This window comes from Sinohyriopsis cumingii, chromosome 2 (genome assembly GCF_028554795.1).
Source record: "Sinohyriopsis cumingii isolate HCF-2022 chromosome 2, ASM2855479v2, whole genome shotgun sequence".
NCBI classification, from domain to species: domain Eukaryota; kingdom Metazoa; phylum Mollusca; class Bivalvia; order Unionida; family Unionidae; genus Sinohyriopsis; species Sinohyriopsis cumingii.
This window is the reverse complement of record NC_142962.1, coordinates 73,229,544-73,249,047: the sequence shown is the minus strand read 5'-3', so window position 1 is coordinate 73,249,047 and position 19,504 is coordinate 73,229,544. Positions and strand designations below refer to the sequence as shown.

The window sequence follows — 19,504 nt, the reverse complement described above, 5'->3', positions numbered from 1 at the left end:
CCAAGGATTTTTTGTTTTCTAGACCTCAAATCACTAACTTGTGGATGGAATAACATCCTTGGACTGGGGAATAGCACCAGGAAAAGATTTAGTAATGAGGTAACAGCAAGTAATGTAATACAGCTATTAAAATTCCACTTTTTTATGTCAGACTAGCATTAGTAAGTATAATGTCAGTTTTCCTGTTCCACAAAAATAGATCCCCATTAAAATAAATGAATTTTGTCCTCTGTGTTGTTTCATATTTTTATCTAAGTGCAGAAAAATCTACCATAGCACAAGGCATTAGCAGATTATAGTCTTGATGTCTACTGAAACATCAAGAATCGAGTGCTATCATCATTCTGTACACATGTAAAATATTCTGGCTACTGCCACTGCCAATCTTTGTCTCTTGAATCTTATCCATTATAAGTGAGTGATCGGGTACAAACAAATAAAGAGAGTTATCAGTGACCAATTATTTGCTATCAAATACATTTTCAGGCTGAATCAGTCTGAAGAAATAAGGACAATGAACAGCTCATACAGTAGAAAGAAGCACTATATATATATATATATATATATATATATATATATATATATATATATAAATGCAAAATACCATGTGTGGATGCAAGAACTTTCATAACAGTGGCATAACATTTTTTAATGGGGTTACTGCTGCTAATAATGCTGAACCAAATGAAAAATTTGGTATTGCACACTGTCCTGATAATTATACTTGTAATATTTCAAGCATTGTCCAACAAGGTATGCACATCTAAGCCAACAATGACTGATGTCCAGCCACTATCTTACAGTGTACTGGGAAAGCCTGCCAGTAGCTTCTCGTGGGTCGGTGGTTCTTTCCTGGGTTTTCCAGGGTTCTTCCTCCACCAGTTATACTGGCCGCCATATATGGCCTATCTTGTGCTGAAAAATGGCGTTAAACCTTAGAACAACAACAGTGTACTGGTAGTCACAAAACACATGTACATAACCTGTAAATCATTCATGAGATGATGAAGCCCAAGTGGTCTAAAACTGCTATTACAACTGCCTAATAGCCAACTGGAAAAGCGATTGGCTGTGCATCTGGGGTAAAAGGATGCTGCAACATTTATTTAAAAAATCTGTGGATTTATTTACTTAAAGAAGTATTTGAAGGTTTATTCTTCTTTCAAAAGTATTTTCAGCAGTATTTGATAGCAGACTGGCATCACATGCACAAATTTGAAAGGCCTCCATACAAGAATGCTTTACACAACAACCTAGTAAAATTTAATGGCAGAGATTTTCCAAAAAAATAATTTAAAGAGCGTCAATTCTTTTGAAACAGCTTCTATAATTTATACCAACTTGATTTTATGACACAATCAGTATCATTTCAAAAAAATTTTGATGCCTTCGTTCTAGGATGCTTTGTTAAATTAGTAATCTGTGTTAACATTTCTTACCAAACTTTTTAGAGTTGCAATTTTTAGTATCAGCAGCCTTAATGGCCTGTGAATTGTAAAAATGAAACCACTATGCTGTGGTGCTTTCTCTCTTTTGCCATGACTTTAGCTGTCGAATCTGATCCAATTAAGTCAAGCTTCTAGAAACTATTTTTGCATCAGTGGCCATACTTGACAGATCAGCAATCATTTTAAACACATCTGAACAAGACTTTCATGCTTGCATGCATTCTACCATATTTGTGTCAAAGTCTGATAAGCTTTTAGAAACTGTTTTTTGTATTGTGGCATTATTCTGAAATTATTTATAGGTTTTTCTATTTTAGTAAAGACAGCCATTTTTGAAAAATCTGAAAGTGCTTCATGCCAGTATGTATTCTTTTAAATTTGGTCCAGTGATTTTGGAGAAGGTGGCAAACAGCAACTGTGAATGGACAATATCACAAAATCTTTTGGCCTTACAGCCATGTGAATAAAAATAAGACTTAATATGTGTATACATTTTTATTTAAAATATATAACCGGTATTCTTCACTGATGCTAAAAATGAATCAATTGTGTATACAGAATTGTACTAATAAAATGAACCAATTGTGTATACAGAACTGTACTAATAAAATGAACCAATTGTGTATACAGAACTGTATTAATAAAATGAACCAATTGTGTATACAGAATTGTACTAATAAAATGAACCAATTGTGTATACAGAACTGTACTAATAAAATGCTGAGGTAAAGACATGGTTTGATAAAACAATGTTCAACCTTCTGTTCTTCACCTGACCACAATAATCAAGGCCATATGAGGTATAATCATATTTTTATAATTCTTCATGCTATTCAATCTTGATATGTTCCTCCCTAAAATTAACATGCAGAATCAATGAATTTGCATCCCCCACCTGCCATGGTAAAGTCATAAAAAATTCATTAATAAATCTGACTATGACCAATAAGACAAAGCTGTAAAGTTACTAGGCAGACACAGAAAGTAACCAACTGGTGAAAACTGTGTGATGGAAAGCTTAAAATATTCAGTTGCAACTTTGACCTTGAAGACAAGAACTAGATGATGGTTCATAATGTATCTTTCCATAATAATACTTTTAAGGATTTTTAAGTTTCATCTCTGAATTATTAAAGACTTTATCATAGAGTGGTAGGCAAAATAAGATGGAAAACTTAAAATACTGAGTTGTAACCTTGACCTTCATAACAGAAACCCAGTGTGGTACCTGACATACCTTCTGTCATGTATATGAATCCCAATATCAATTGATCTCAAATGACTCTAAAGTTACAGAGCTGAACTAGCGAAAAATATTTCAAAAAATTTCACAATTATTATTAAAAATTATAAATATTGAGCCATGACCTTGACCTTGAAGACAGAAACCCTAATGTGGCACAAAATACACCTTCTGGTGATGAAATTATGGGTATAACAATTCTCATCAATTAATCTCAAATGGCTCTAAGTTATAAAACAGAGGAAAGTGTGATGGACAAATAAAATACTGAGCCATGACCTTGACCTTGAAGACAGCACCCCTAATGTAGTAGCAATGCACCATATAATGATGATGAACAAAATTATACAAAGTTTCATCCCTTAATCTCCAATAGCATCAAAGTTTTCGATCACAAGGGAACATATGACAATAGCAAAATACCAAACCACAGCCTTGACCTTGAAGATATAGCACCCATTGTAGTGTGCAACACATCTGCTAGTGACTATGTACAAGTATACCATGTTCCATTCTTAAATTTCAAACGGTTATAATGTTAGCAGAAGATGGAAAGCTGAAAATAATAAGTTGTGACCTTGACCTTAAAGACAGGATCCCCAATGTGATAAAAGACATGTCTTCTAATGGTGATAAGCATACCAAGTTTCATTCAATAATAACAGTTTTCAAGGTATAAAACAGAAACGAAAGTGTGAACGACAGATGGAAATGCAGACCCTAAGTGAACTGCTTTTCTTTGAAACAGCAGAGGACAATAAGAATTCTGTAGAATATCATGTCTTGCCTGTCTTCTGATTCACAATTCAAAATCCCTGCAAAGGCATAAAAGCAAGAAAAGTAGTTTTTATAACTTATTTCTCCCTTGGTACATAGTACCCTTCAAGATGAATACAGTCATCATGGTGCAAGATTGTACATACAACATTACCAGTGTAATAACGAGATTTGCCAAACCCAAGCTTTATTTTGCTACAAAGTATAAACTTGAGATATGTTTCTGGATTGTAAAAATCTCAAAGAATCTGAGCTAATGAAAAAACTTAATTGCTGGAGAATAAAAAGTAGGTAACAGTGACCTACTTTTGCTTGTGATAAACAGTAACCTGCAATAATAATACAACTAAACATGTTTTTAAGAATATCAGAAACCAAGTTAAATGCAAACCTTTTATGCTGATGTCATCAAGAAAAATTATCTCTATGTCTCACATCTGCTTCACGGGCAAAGGAAACAAATGCATGATCAGTGAGAAAACCAATTCACCATCACATGTACATATTTGTATTAAGTTTATAACTGTACACAGTCTGGTCCCTTACCTTATTGATATGTTTTTACCCATTTCTAACACCCACTCCACAACAAAACATTGCGACCTTGATCTGTCTTTGAATCATGCAATGTCAGATCTACATTTACATAGTTTGCTGGTAATCATATACAGATTGAATAACACATCATAATCTGTCATGACTACTGAATTTATTATGGGCAACATTCAGGAAAAAGAAAGATTGATTCTTCAATAGTGATTCTGTGTTGCAGTAGAAATATAAGCAAAAATGAATCACTGAGATTAAACTATTTCATCAAACAGTATTGGTAAGATTCTGAAAAGCCTGAACTGCATTTCTCTAAAAAGTGAAGCCCAACATATACAAAAATGAAGAAACAATTTTTAGAACTAGGAGGCCTAAACCTGAGACTGTACCTTCTTATCAAGAGATCTGATAAACTGTCAGAACATAATGCAAACATGAACATTTCATTTGGTAGGTGGTTTATCCAACAAACAGGAAACTATTTTATTCAATGTGCCATCCGACACAAGGGTTGGCATTATTATAAATGAAAGACATGCAAGTTCAGGCACAAATAGACATCATGATATATTTAATATAATTCATTCCAGTTATGTGTTCTGCAAAAATTCACAAGTAATGAAAAAATCAAACAACAATTACAATGTGACACAGGAACTCACAACTTCAAAAAAAAAAGGCTTACAGACTGATGCATCAGTTCACCATGCAACAACAGCTCAAATGTTTGTGTCCAAATAAATACAACATGCTGAAAAAATCTGTCTCACAGGTATATTTCGATGGAATAAATTTAATTGAAAATAAAGAAAAACCATCAATAGTTAAAATATATGCAGGCATTATTAACTATGCTTAAATTTTTTTTGATAGCCAAAGTTTTCATTAATTTCATGCAAGGTTTGAAAAGTAGTGAACAAATTATTAAAAGCATAAAGTCATTAAAATTGCAAAACCTTCGTTGACCAGCAACATTTTGTAAGGCTGACAAGTATTTACAAATATTTAGAATTTTTTTATTACTGTATCCACTGAAACCTTGCATGATAAATGTCCTGAGAACATGTATAATTAGCTAAAGCTTCTAGGATGAAACAGGTGCCAATATGAGCATTCCCTTGGTTGCAAAAGAAAAAAAAAAATTGTGATTGTGGACTACTAGCTAAAGAGCAATGAAAATACAACTAAAAAATACTGCTGTTATTATTTCCTGGTACAGCATCTCCAATGCGAAGTATTAATGTAATTACCATACATGTTAGGACATGATAAAAAAAAAAAAAGTCCCAAAACTTATGGTAAAATTTTTTTCCACATAGGTCATATCCCAAGACTTAAGAAATGAAATAAATTCATATTGCATTTGTGATCCCCCCACTGCACGTTGCAATAAAACAGATAAAAAACTTATTTGATTTTTATAAAAAAAAGAAACTAACCTTGTATTGTTATAATTTATTCCTTTTTTTCAACATCAGCATTAAAGAATGAAATATATCCATGAAATCTGTATATAAAGCATATGCTTTAATACTGTATCAATTATATCTGATAACACACGCCACATTGTTCAATGACATGAACATTGAGAACAAATTGCGTGTGGTTGTGCTCATTTTCAATATGTTATCTGACTGAAAACTGGATCCAACAAAATCACAAAGAGGAAAATAATCAACCCATATCTTGAAGACAACTGTCATTCATGCATGATACGGTGTTGGGTGCAAAATAACCAAGACTGAATTATATCCAGGTCTACTGTATGACACTATCTCACAAATAAAAATCATTTGAAAACACATTCACTTGAGTGCAAGTGATCTCTTTGCCAGCATGGGTTACAAATGTATCACTACTATTTACCCACAGACATCAATGCTCCTCTGTATTAATTTTAACTACAGATGCCAAGCACATAGAAGCCTGGGTGAATAAACACAACTGGCAGCAAACAGTAAGCTCCTTCTTTGAACTTACAGACTGGACATCAAATACAAAGGTTATTTTTATTACAAAGCAATCCAACCTCGAAAGCCGACTTGGGGCGCTCTGAAGCTGGTTTTATTTTTAAAGGATATCAATACAACGGTTAATTCATTGCAAGGCAAGTGACTTCAGAAGCCAACAATGGATTCTTTTAAGTGTGCCAATTTTTTGTTTTTGATTATACAAAGACAGCTGAGATATGGAAGCTAACTTTGGTTCCTCATGGGAAATTCTGAAATTAAATTGAAACAATGGAACAATTTTTAAAGTGACACAATATAGTGCTTTGTGCATGACTTCGATGACCCAGCGTCACCCAGAAGATTTGAAGAAACAATAATATGGGGTTCAAAAGTGTGAGAATTAGCAAGACTGGTGTAGATTTGAAAAATTCTGACTTTACTTCTTGCAGTTTCCGCTTCAGGTGAGTTGCCTCCAACAATTTTTCACTGTATGAGAAAGCTATAAAAAAAATATTCATTTACTGAAAAAATGGATCGTACATGTGCAGGAGAAGGGTTGTGTTGATGAGATGCTGCTGCAATGGATTAAAGAGTTATTTTTTTTTTAAAAATAAAATTTCAGTTTTAGTACATTTTCCAACATGTAATTTTCAAAAAACTTAAAAGGTATTCCACAACTTACGACTAGAAAATAACGATGTGTCTGAGAACGTACGTGGTGCACAAAAAAATAACTTTTTAGTGTCCCAACAAATATGGTGTCCCAACATATATGGTAAATACAGTATTTACTCTGAACAACATGGCTATCATAAAAAATATAATCAGTATTCATTATTTATATGTAATGTTAGTTTATAGTGATACTTTGATAAATGAAAGTTTGAGTCATTTTGCTGATGTTAGTGTGAGGTGTGTATTACATTAAAGCAAATGCTTTCTAGAATAACAAGCATACATAAATATCTTATCTGGGCAATCAAATATTTTTCATACACAGGTATCAAAAGCTAACTTCAGTTGTTTATTTTCTTATAAACATTTTAATAATACTAAAAATCATATATTCTTTTGATCCTAAGTTTTACAAATGCAGCTGTGACAACACAAAGGTTACAAAATGAGGACTATTCAACCAAAGCTGCTTCCTAGGACATTCTGAAAGGTCCTAAGCAGTCTTGTTGATAGCCTGTTCAAGGGGGGTACCCAGCCCTCTCTAGGGTGCACTGTCCTCTTCCAGGATTACCCTTTTAAGATCCCAAGGGGTTTAATACTTGCATATGGTAACACTGAATATGTACAATTTGTGCATCAATACATCAGTCATTTATTCTGTTGCAGTGCAAGTACTAAAGTAAAAGTCATACAAGAAATGTTGGTATTCAACACTTGATATTTTAGTAATTGGTGTCAATTTATAGAACTTGATTCTGCATACCTCTAAATGGCAATTATTCACTTTATTTGGATCCTCATACATCAATATTCCTTCAAAAGGTCATTATTTACACACATCGAAAAGTACATAAGGCAAAATCAATGTTAAAGTATGCAGACAGTTTTGGGCAAGATCAACCTAAATGCGTGATACAGTACAATCTGGATTGAATGTCATGTACTGTGGTGTTTTATGCACGTTGATAAATTTATACTACCCTATATTGCAATGATTAGACTGAACATGCTCTTTTCTTGGCTCATTTAATACTTGGCCACCAGTGTAAATGTCCCAAAGTGATAATTTTCATCTGGAGGTTTCTTGATGACAATTAAAGTGCAGAGTGTCCAATAATCTGGATAGAATAGACTCTGGTTCAACAAAATCAGTATTATATTTTAAAACAATTTGTATTCAATTTAGGATGAATATGTACATACATGGCCTGTATGTCTTCTACTATAGTGTAGTGCATAAAAGTGCACTCTCAAAGAGAGGGTGTCTTCAGAAGATAATACTATGCTTACAATGCTGACTGGGGATCAGTTCTTGATTGAATTTGCTCTTTACCCCTTCAAATTACACAGTAACCATTCCATTTGTGCACTAGGCAAACTACCAAAGAACACAAAACTCCATGTCAATGTTTTTCATAATTCTGATTTTGAAAGTAAAGCAAAAAATATATTTTGATTACAGATTTTTTTAAAAGATATTTTGCAAGATTCCAAGAATCAAAGAACCAATTTTCACTGTATTTTTCTAGAATGAAAGACAGGTTTAAAATTCCTTGAAATTTAAATGATGCTGATTTCATAGAGAGACCCAAGCCTTCATAAAATACATATATAAAAGACAGTATGATATTATTTCAATAGGAAATGTAATCAACAATTTATAGGCATAACATTATTTACTTGATTACCATAAATTAAAAAAATTAATATAGTTCCACCTACCATGATTCATGATTTGAAAATATCTGCTTAGAATCTATTTTTCTTCAACATTTAAGAAATGAAAATGTGAACCCTTGCTACAAAATGGTTCACTTAACATGTGTTGCCTTACATTAGTGGTTCCCAACCTTCCTTGGTCATGACCATAAAAAAACAATTCTGAGTCTCATGACCCTGTTTCTACATTTTGATAAGTTATGCCACCCTAAAAATGAAACGTCTATGCGACCCTCCCCAATAATCCAGAACATTCTCACAACACTGATCAGGATTGCAACCGGTGTGGGTGGCTGGTGGTGGTGGCTTGCATTATTATTTACAAAATGTTCGTACCCAGTGATCAAGTAGGAAAGTGGGTCAGCACCCTTTCACATCTGCTCACAAGAATGAAATAGTCCTGACAGTGACCATACTGAGGATTCCTCATACACAAGCAAATAATTTAAATTCAGTTTATCTGCTGTGCAAATAAAATATGCTGTCAATCTGAAAATTGCTCTCCAATTTATCACCTATGAGTCTATTACCCATAACACTCAAATTATTATTAACATTTATATATTTATTATAATTATTATTATTATTAATTAAGAGAAAGGATGGCAATGGTACTCTGAGAGTCTGGTTCAATGAAAAATTAAAGTATTCACATGCTGGAGGTAGAAATAAAACGTTTGCATTCTCAGTTTATGTTATGGTTTAAATTTTTTTAAATCCTATGAAAAAAGAAAAAGAAATAAAAAGAGTAGTATTAATTACAGCAGAAATTTTGTATAGATGCTGGTGTAAAAGCCTTTAACATTTCTACATTAAAAACATTGAAGTATCTATATTCTGAAATGTATCCACTGAAAGCCATGTGACATGATATCTTGATACAAACATATTTTAATAAATGTGAACCATGGTAAGTGGTCTTTTAGCATTTTCATCCCTAAATCAGATGCCTCAAACATAAGGTTAAACCAGTGTTCAACAATCAACGTTTTCAGACAGAAAAACTTTAACTGGATATATAAAACTCCTAATTGTATCCTTCTAATGGCATGTAGTCCAAAACATATAATTTATTTAAATTATCATAAAAATATCTCAGATTGAATATTAGCTAATTCAGCTGATGATATCATGTGCAAAAAAATGTGTCTTTTATGGACTTGATATGCATCCTGACAGTATCATTTCAGCAATTGTAGCTAAGAATGCCAATTTATACTGCTACACAATTACACAGGCTTTATACCACTACACAATTACATAAGCTAGACTCAATCAAGGCCTTGCTATAATTACTATACAATCACACAGACTAAGAGTCAATCAAGGCTTTGCTATAAATCACAATACAATCACACCGACTAAGAGTCATTCAAGGCTTTGCTATAATCACTATACAATCACACAGACTAAGAGTCAAACAAGGCTTTGCTATACATCATTATACAATCACACATACTAGAGTCAATCAAGGCTTTGCTATGAATCATTATACAATCACATAGACTAAGAGTCAATCAAGGCTTTGCTATGAATCATTACACAATCACACATACTAGAGTCAATCAAGGCTTTGCTATAATCACTATACAATCACACAAAGAGTCAATCAAGGCTTTGCTATAATCACTATATAATCACACAAAGAGTCAATCAAGGCTTTGCTATAATCACTATATAATCACACAAAGAGTCAATCAAGGCTTTGCTGTTATCACTATACAATCACAAAGACAAGAGTCAGTCAAGGCTTTGCTATAAATCAGAACACAATCACACAGACTAAAAGTCAATCAAGGCTTTGCTATAAATCAGTATACAATCACACAAACTAGAGTCAATCAAGGCTTTGCTGTATAACATTAACATTTCAATGAAGCATCTCAATGCTTACTCAGGCCCACAATTTTATTTTTAAATTTCAACTGTCCTTTGTCTAGATTTAAGGAACCAATATTAATTCATTATCACAAATTAGGTAAACTTTTAAAAAATGAAAACAACCCGTGTATCTTTCAAACTGCTAATATTATTGGTGTGCTTGTGTGTACGTGTGTGTGTGTCTTCATTAATTTTCAATACAATATTAGGTATGTTTGTATATTATGTCAATTTTCTTACAATCAGTGTTTCCTGATGCACATGAAACCCTGACCAATAAAGCAACATGGCTGAAGGAAAAAAAACTAGAATATCAAGTTTTAAAGTTATTTAGAAGACCTATATTCAGAATGTTCAACAAAAGAAATTAAGATCAAATTAAATTTATCAAAATTACTGCAGGAAATTATTTTGGTTATGATTATGTAAAACATGCTTTCTATAACTGATAGTCTGCTATAGACACATGCAAGAACTGGTCCCCAGCCCAGGTGTGATCTGTGGATAACAAATGCCTAATGCACATGATAACACACAGCTCTCTGGCATGACATAAGACACTAAGACTTCTGACAAAAGCAGCTGACAATAGTTACGTAACTTTAGATACATCAATAAAACAGCTCTTTGACATGACATAAGACACTAAGACTTCTGACAAAAGTAGCTGACAATTGTTATGTAACTTTAGATACATCAATAAAACAGCTCTTTGACATGACATAAGACACTAAGACTTCTGACAAAAGCAGCTGACAATAGTTATGTAACTTTAGATACATCAATAAAACAGCTCTTTGACATAAGACACTAAGACTTCTGACAAAAGCAGCTGACAATTGTTATGTAACTTTAGATACATCAACAAAACAGCTCTTTGGCATGATATAAGACACTAAGACTTCTGACAAAAGCACCCAAAATAGTCCCATGAGCTTTACTTACATCTAAAGCAGTGACAGATTTGTGTAAAATTGTGAAAGCCATATAACAGTGAAGGCCATAACAGCCTTGCAATAAGCATGAGGTACTTAGTTTTGATCCTCATTACCACTACCTGAATGAAAACTGCCATAAAATTATTCGTCTTCTTGCTTTATTGCAATTTTTTAACTCAATGAGATTTTGTCTGAGACATAAGCAAATACAGAAGACAGTGGTGCTTTTTCCTTTATAAAAATCTTTTAGAGGGTCCTGAAAACTACATTATAAGCACCCCTCCATATGTTTAATAGTCCTACATGTAGGTAATAGTAGGGTAATGGTTTTTCTGGTAAATATTGACTAATGGATCTAAATGACCTTGACCTTACTGTGTAGAAACCATGATTTTCTTATCAGACTGAGCATGACTTTGACCTCTGTCCTTAAGACTATAAAATATACGGTTTTACTTCTACTATAAGTACAAACCATCCAAAATAGATGGTTTTACTTTTACCATAAGTACAAACCATCCAAAATATACGGTTTTACTTTTACCATAAGTACAAACCATTCAAAAAGTTCAAAGAACTTACTCTAGAACAAAAATTATTAAGTAAAAATCCATTTTTCTTTCATCAACATTGACCTTTGACTTTTTGATCCCAAATCAATAGGCCTTTTCCATACTTGAAGCGAGTGCCTTCCACGAACTTTGGTCACGGTTATAAAGCTATCATTTAAAAAAGAAAAATTCTTTCTGTCAGTGACCCCTACATTTGGTTGACTTCTTTTACCAAAGTATGTCATCCAAATTATAGTGGAGGTAAATGGTCAAGAATGTTTAGTGCAGAGGCCATGTTTTATTATTCAGCCTCAGTTACCTAACCTTTTTCAGACAAAATCAACAGATTTCTTCCTTATTCCATGTGCAAGCCATCCACAAGCATCAGGTTAGTGAAGCAGAATTAATTTTACTGAGAAGAAACCATTTTTTTCTCCTCCCTGTTACAGTGACCTTGAACTCTGACATTTTTTAAACCCCAAAATCAATAAACTTCTATTTTAATCAAAGTGAAAGTCATCCATAAAGTGGAGTCCAGGCTTGTCATATTTAATGTAACTGTGTTGAAACCCCTTTTCTTTTTTCAGTCGCAGTGATTACATCCTTTTACAAAGCTTGGTCAAAGTACCAGGTAAACAAGCCAAACTATTATGGAGACAGTTTTCCATCCATCAGTCCCTATGATCTTTATCTATAGCCTTCCTTGCCCAAAACTGATAGATTTCTTCCCTGCCCAAAATGGAAGTTACTTACAAAATTTGGGAATAGCAGATGATGGAGAACTTGAGTTACTGTCCAGAAACAAAATAGGATGCAGCTGATTATACATGTCATAGCATTACACTCATGTATAAACACTTCAAGAGGCTCTCTTATATGTAAGTGTTTAATTGCAGCCAATGTTTGACAGCTTCATGGATAGATTACAAGGATCTGTTGAACCATAACATAATGCTTGACAAGAAATGCAAACCATTTCTCAGATGCTAACACTTTTCAAAGTGAATTTATATGTATAACACCTTCATGTACCGACCTGAACATGACTTATGCATGAAACCATGTGACTCACACCATATATGAGAAAATTATGTAGCTAAATAAAATTTCACAAATGATGCAATTTAATATCCATCTGCACTTTCAAGAAAACTTTCAGTATCTAAAAATTCTCAAAACTTCATTTGAATTCTTTAGGGAAATGACATACATTGATCTTACACTTATACTTCTGGCTATGTTAACTTTCAAAATAAATTCATAAACTCAGGTTTACACGTACACCTTTAGGATGGAAAAATAGAGCTAAATAGAAATTTCAGATACCCAAAAAATGTTAATACACATAAGCAATCTCTTAGTCTCACAGATTATTTTGAAAACCGAGGGCAGAGAAAACTTCATATCTACTTCATGTTAGCAATGACATGATGAATACAGCACCTAATAATTGTGGTATTCATTGGTATTCATTAAACAATAACATTAGCTTGGAATTTATTTCTCCTTTGATGATAATAAATATTCAAGAAAATATTGTCAATTGAATGAAGGGTGTTTGCTGTACGAAGTCATGGAGAGGTGATGACACAGTTTTCCTACATGGACCACGTTGTTTCAAAACTCATAACACTGCCAGCCAGGCTAGCTTTACTGCCGTGATAAGAAAACTTTTCGAAGTAAGGCATGGCCTCCATCTCCTCCTCTATGCTCTCAAGCTGATGCGAAGATGAAGGAGGAGTAAGTTCTACAGATTCTCCAGTAAAAACATCATCAAAGTAGCGGGTATCTGTCTCTGAGGTCACTTGCGGCTTGAAAGGTGGGGTGATCTGATTAATGGAGATGAAAAAGATGATAATTATTATCATTATCATTACTATTAATCATAGGAATATTGGTTAATTTTTTTCAGTTTCAACAACATACTGAGTCACATTGATCATCCAAGTTCATTCACTTCTCTCAAGGTATCTCCCTTCCCCTTGATACAATTCAAATACTATCCACTGGAGAAGTTTTTGAGAATAATTACTGACCGACTTGTGTGGGTATAGTTTGAAATTAAGTCCAAAAGAAACACTTAAGCCACATGTTTTGGGAAACTGAGTTTTTACCTCCCTCGAATGACTTCAAATACTGACCATAATGCATGTCTGTTTATTTTAACTGACTGAACTGCATCTGATTTTCTTGATTGCGTTGTTCATGTGAATATTCCACAAGTTCCATACTGGTCCATCTGTAGGTACAGTATATGCATCAATAATGAGAAAATTAATTGGTTAATATCTAACACTTTCTGAGCCAAAGAAGGCTGGCCTATAAGCCAAATGTAGACACATTTGGACCTGGCTGACCTATAATCCAAATGATATACATACTTGCCAGGCTGACCTATAAACCAAGCTGTACAGATACTTGGGCCTCTTGTCCATCATTTGAAAGCAATGATTATAGTTTTAGGTAATGGAATATAATTGCAACTGTCACTTAACATTATCAACAAATCAATGTTTACCCATACTGCTTATCTTGGTACAGTGGCTAAAAGCCAGATGTCACCACAATTCACTAGATAATCTGGGTAGAGAGACCTTGGAAGCAAGCAAGTTCCTCCAAAAAATTGGGTGTGCATTTCTTAAGTCATTTAAGTTTTTCAACTTCAGATCAGCACCAATTCCATTTAGGACCAACTAGAATCATAAGAATTTTGTTTAGTGAGAAGGAGTGGGGATAGCAAGATTTTCCAGATGGCCACCATTTTTTTAAAAATAGTTATAAGCAAACTTCATCTATGTCTTATTAATAAAAAGCCTCATACCACAATTATTTTGAATCCATTAAGTCCTTTAAATGCTAATAAACTGATATGAAACTAATTAGATTGCATTGTATGTATGTGTTTATGTATGTATGTTTGTTTGTTTGTTGTGGGGTTTAACACCATTTTTCAGCACACAATAGGCTATGCATGGCAGCCAGTATTAATGGTGGAGGAAGAAACCGGGAGAACCCCAGGAAGAACCACCAACCCATGAGAAGCTACTGGCAAGCTTTCTCACATACCCATATTGGTCGAATCCTAGACTCAAACCCACGCAGACAGAGGTGAGATGTCAGTGACCTGTAACGGAGAGCACTTTAGACCACTCGGGGCCCCATGTGTGTGTGTGTGTAAGCATGCATGTATGTAGAGTCACAGCACTTCAGCACAATCCTGGCTACTGTGCCATGTAATTTTAGACATCAAGAAAAAGCCCCTCTCCCCAAAGATAAAGTCAAATGGGGGCCTCAACTATCAAATTCTATTTTAAGAATGGTGAAAATCAAGCTTGATATAGGTCTTCTTAATGTAAAGATCCATCAAAACCCAATAAATTTGAAAACCATGGAATTCATTCAAAAGTTATTGAGGGGAACACAATTTGTGGGACACATGGTGATGTCATGGGCAGACTGTATGACCACAACACAAATATTTTTGTGATTTTAACAGCAGTTTTAACATATTGGTTAAATGATGCTAAGGCAATGGGAGCTAAGTGTTTTTCACAAGGACACACCTGGGTGTGATTTTGTAACTAAGATCCTTGAATTATTACTGATCCTCTACCAATGGATCAACCCCTCTGCAAAAATATGGTCAGGTTATAAAAATATGTCCATGTGCACAAACAGCAAGTAGTTATACCTCAATAATCTGTACGGCCTGGTGAGGTTGCAAAATTTCTGTCACTGTTCTGGAGCAACAAATTCTTATAGGAATTGGTTTGTGTTTATGTTTTGTGTTTAATTTTAAAAAATTTAACATTGCTTTAACAATTTTAGTCATATTGCTATGATGTCTGAGTGTGGCAGTTTATTGTGATGTCCAGCACTGGGGCATGATGCCACAGACATGTAGCATCATGTCCACTCTGTCACATTATCCAGATATCAGGCTGACCAGTCCTAACACTAGTATCTGAATGCTGAGTACCAAGCGAGGAAGCTGCAAGTACTATGTTTATTAAGTCTTTGGTATGACTTGTCCTGGGTTCAAAAACAAGACCTCCCGGGTCTGAGGTGGACACTCTTAACTACTTAGGCCCCCAGAGTGGTCTACAGGAATCGGTGTGGACATATAGGTGTAAGTAATGACACTATGTATATAAACTACCAACCATTGATGGCAACCTCAAACTGTCTGCTGTCTAAAGAAAAAAAGGCATCAAACACTGTACCTTAGTGATGCAAAAGAAAATGCTGACCATAGTTATGTGAGCTAAGTATGGCCCTAACTTCAAGCAATGAATAAGCCATTTTAGCTCTGAAAGGGTTACATTAACTATTAGGAAAGTAAATTGAGAGAAAGACAAAAAGTTCTGGACCTGCATGTTGATTCCACCAGTGAAGCATTACTCTAATATAAGACCTTGACCTATTGGTCAAAAGATTAGGCAAGCATGCTGCTGAATGCAATATCTTAGCTTTGTAATAATAATAATAATAATAATAATAATGAGGACTTTGTATAGCGCCTAATCTTTAGAAGCTCTAAGCGCTTTACAACATTAGACAACAACTATAAGATAAAAATCATATATAATATGATTAAAACACAAACACCACGAAATTAGAAAACATAAGAAAACATGCTGAGAATATTTAAGATAGGAAACATTATTAGGTTTTTAAGTTTGTTCTTTCACTCGAAATAAGTGAGTTTTGAGAGCACTCTTGAATGTGATCACTGTCTTTATGTCTAAGTTCAGTGGGCAATTCATTCCACGTTGCTGGGCCCTGGTATGCAAAAGAACGCCATCCATACGACTTTGTTTTCATAGTGGGAATAATGAGTATACGATTGTCAGAAGAGGAACCTAAGTATCTTGCTGGTGTGTACACAAGGGTGAGATCAGATAGGTATGTTGAACTAGAGTCCGACAGTGAAATGTAGCACAGAGAACAAATTTTGTGTTTGATTCTGGATCGAATGGATAGCCAGTGTAGGGTACAGAGCAGCAGGGAGGTGTGCTCTGATCGTGGTACTCTAAGTATGATCCGAGCAGCTGTGTTTTTAACTTTTTGAAGTTTCTGGAGTAGATATTGAGATGAACCAGACAGAATTAAGTTACAATAGTCCAGTCTTGAAAGTACTAATGAACACACAAGTGTTTTTGTGGCATCAACTGAAAGATATTTGCGAATGGAGCTGATGCGGCACAGCTCAAGATATGCAGCCTTGCATATGTTCATGACATGTTGGTGCAATGTGAGAGTACTGTCCAGAGTAACACCTAGGTTTCGTACTGATTGTGTGAATTTAATGCTGGTGATGCAGATATTTATTGTTTGAGGTAAAGGATGTGAATGAGAAAGTCTTTGTGTTGTGATCAGAATGGCCTCAGTTTTATCATCATTCACCTGCAGCTTGTTACATGTCATCCATGATTTCACATCAGAAATGCACCTCTCTACACCTTGGATGGTAGCTTTAGTTGGGTGACTAGATTTGTATATTTGGGTGTCATCAGCATACAATTGGTGAGACAGTGGATGATAATCCATGACACTTGAGAGTGGCTGAGTGTATAGAATGAAGAGAACAGGTCCAATAACAGACCCCTGTGGAACACCACAACAGAGATCAACTGGGCTGGAGTGTATTCCATTTGCAGACACAATTTGTGTCCTGTTGACCAAGTAGGACTAGAACCACAGTAAGGCTGTATCATGAATGCCAAATACATGCTGGAGACGGTGAAGTAATATATCATGGTCTGTTGTGTCAAATGCTGCAGACAAATCAAGAAATCAAGGAGGGTGAGGACTGTAATCTTTCCGCTATCCAAAGCAGAGAGAATGTCATTAACTAATTTTAGAAGAGTAGTTTCAGTACTGAGGCAAGGGCGATATGCAGATTGTACATTGCTAAAAAGACTGTTTGAATTCAGATGAGATACAATCTGAGATTGAACAACCTTTTCTAAGACTTTTTATATGAATGGGAGATTAGAAACTGGGCGGTAGTCCTTTAAATCGTTATGGTCCAGTGTTGGTTTCTTCAGCAGAGGCTTTACAATGGCAGTTTTGAAAAATGATGGGAATTCCCCTGATGAGAGAGGTATTAATAACATCAGTTAGTGAAGGCAATACTGGATCTAAGCACTCAAGCAGCAGTGATGTTGAAATTGGAAGTTCACATGACTTTGGTGCACTCTTCATCAGGATTGTATGTACGAAATCCATAGAAACAAGTTCAAATGCTGATAATGGTTGCTTCTCAAATTTTGTATCCCAACTGTATGGTGACGACGAGTCAATTGAAATTGTTGTGTCAAGCTTTATATCTTATGGTTTGTACTTTGTCACAGAAGAAATTTGCAGAGATGTCATGAAGGTCGACTGGAGAGAAGGTAGTTGGAAGTGGTGTAGATTTGTTCCTTGTCATTAGCTTGTTAGTAATCTCTTTGCAGCTGGAACTTTCCATGATCTTAATAGACTGATTTCGCTGCATGGACAATATTTGTGACATTCTTCTTAGCAGCTTCATAGATTTGCTTATGAATAGTAAGTCTGGTGGAAAGCCAAAGCCTTTCAGCTTTACAGCGGTTTATTTTAACAGTGCGAAACTGGTCCCTAACACTGCTATACCATGGAGAACACTTTTGAACTGATACTCTTGGTAGCTGGGGCATGTTTGTCGAGCAATGAATGCAGACAATTATCGAGTTGTTCTGCTGTAGGAGGTAAGCAAGTTGTTAGGTTTGCTTGGTTGTCATGCATTAGTTTGGTTCTATTTATCATACAGAGGTTTCTCTTAGTAGAATATAAAGGTGGAGGGTTAGGGACTGATTCTTCCAGGATAAACAAATTTCATCATAAGCAAATAAACATATTTTTTGTTTGTGCCCTTGATCCCATGGTCAAAAAAAAAAAAGTGTCAAGATAACTATGAACAAAATCAATCAACAGGTTTGGATATATATTTCAAGTCTCTAGCAAAAGGTCAAAGAGACTACCAAGCATTAGAGAATGAACCGTCTTCACTTTGTAATGATTCATCTTGAGATTTAGAAAGGGTAAGCAAATGAAAATACAATCATCAAAAACTGGAGTAGAAAGAAAGTCTACAACACCTTGCTGGCCTAACAAAATATGACTGTTTCCAGTTCATGCAAAACAAATTGGATGGTTGGAATAGGACTTTTTAAAAACTCATTTATCAGCCGGCATCTACCAGAAGTCAACCGTGGTCACATGACCCCATTTTATTCCTTTGAGAAAAGACCTTGCCATAGTACAAGATATTTTACAATAGTAAGATGTACACTTTTTATATAATTACTTACATAATTTGCATTTGTTTGATATAACTTGATGAAAATTTTAATCAACCATGACTATCGAACAACATACAATGGAAGCCGTTATTATTTTTGCCTATTTCTGGTAGTCTATGTCCAGTAGGCACTATAAAATACTGGAAGAAAAGTCAATATGAGCATGATAATGCTATCACTGAATGAATTGAAATGTGGTCTGGACACAACAGTAACATCTGCTGGAACGTGTGCTGTTGTTTTTTCTTAAAATTTTGTTTTATTGTAAGAAAATTTCAAGGGTTGACATCAGGAAAATCAGTAGATCCATATATTTATGTTAATGATGGTTGTGGAGAAAAAAATAATGGTTATTATTTTGTTTTTTATTATTATTATTAAATGCCAAAAATATATTTAAATAATGTATATGAAGAAGAAAATAAACACTCCAAAAATATTTCAGG

General features: G+C 34.4%; 1 protein-coding gene across 2 annotated transcripts in view; it reads right to left on the bottom strand.

Annotated features, from left to right (window-relative positions):
* Positions 1-19,504, bottom strand: part of LOC149805168 (RAC serine/threonine-protein kinase-like) — a 119,916-nt gene that overhangs the window by 15,591 nt on the left and 84,821 nt on the right. The window contains exon 11 of one of the 2 annotated variants that reach the window (XM_089947982.1): positions 1,929-13,562. The exons of the other annotated variant lie outside the window; for it this stretch is intronic. Within the exon in view, the coding sequence (XP_089804108.1) occupies positions 13,332-13,562 (231 nt within the window). The 3' untranslated portion in view covers positions 1,929-13,331. Of the gene's footprint in view, positions 1-1,928; positions 13,563-19,504 lie in introns of those variants that run through there. 2 annotated transcript variants of the gene reach the window in all.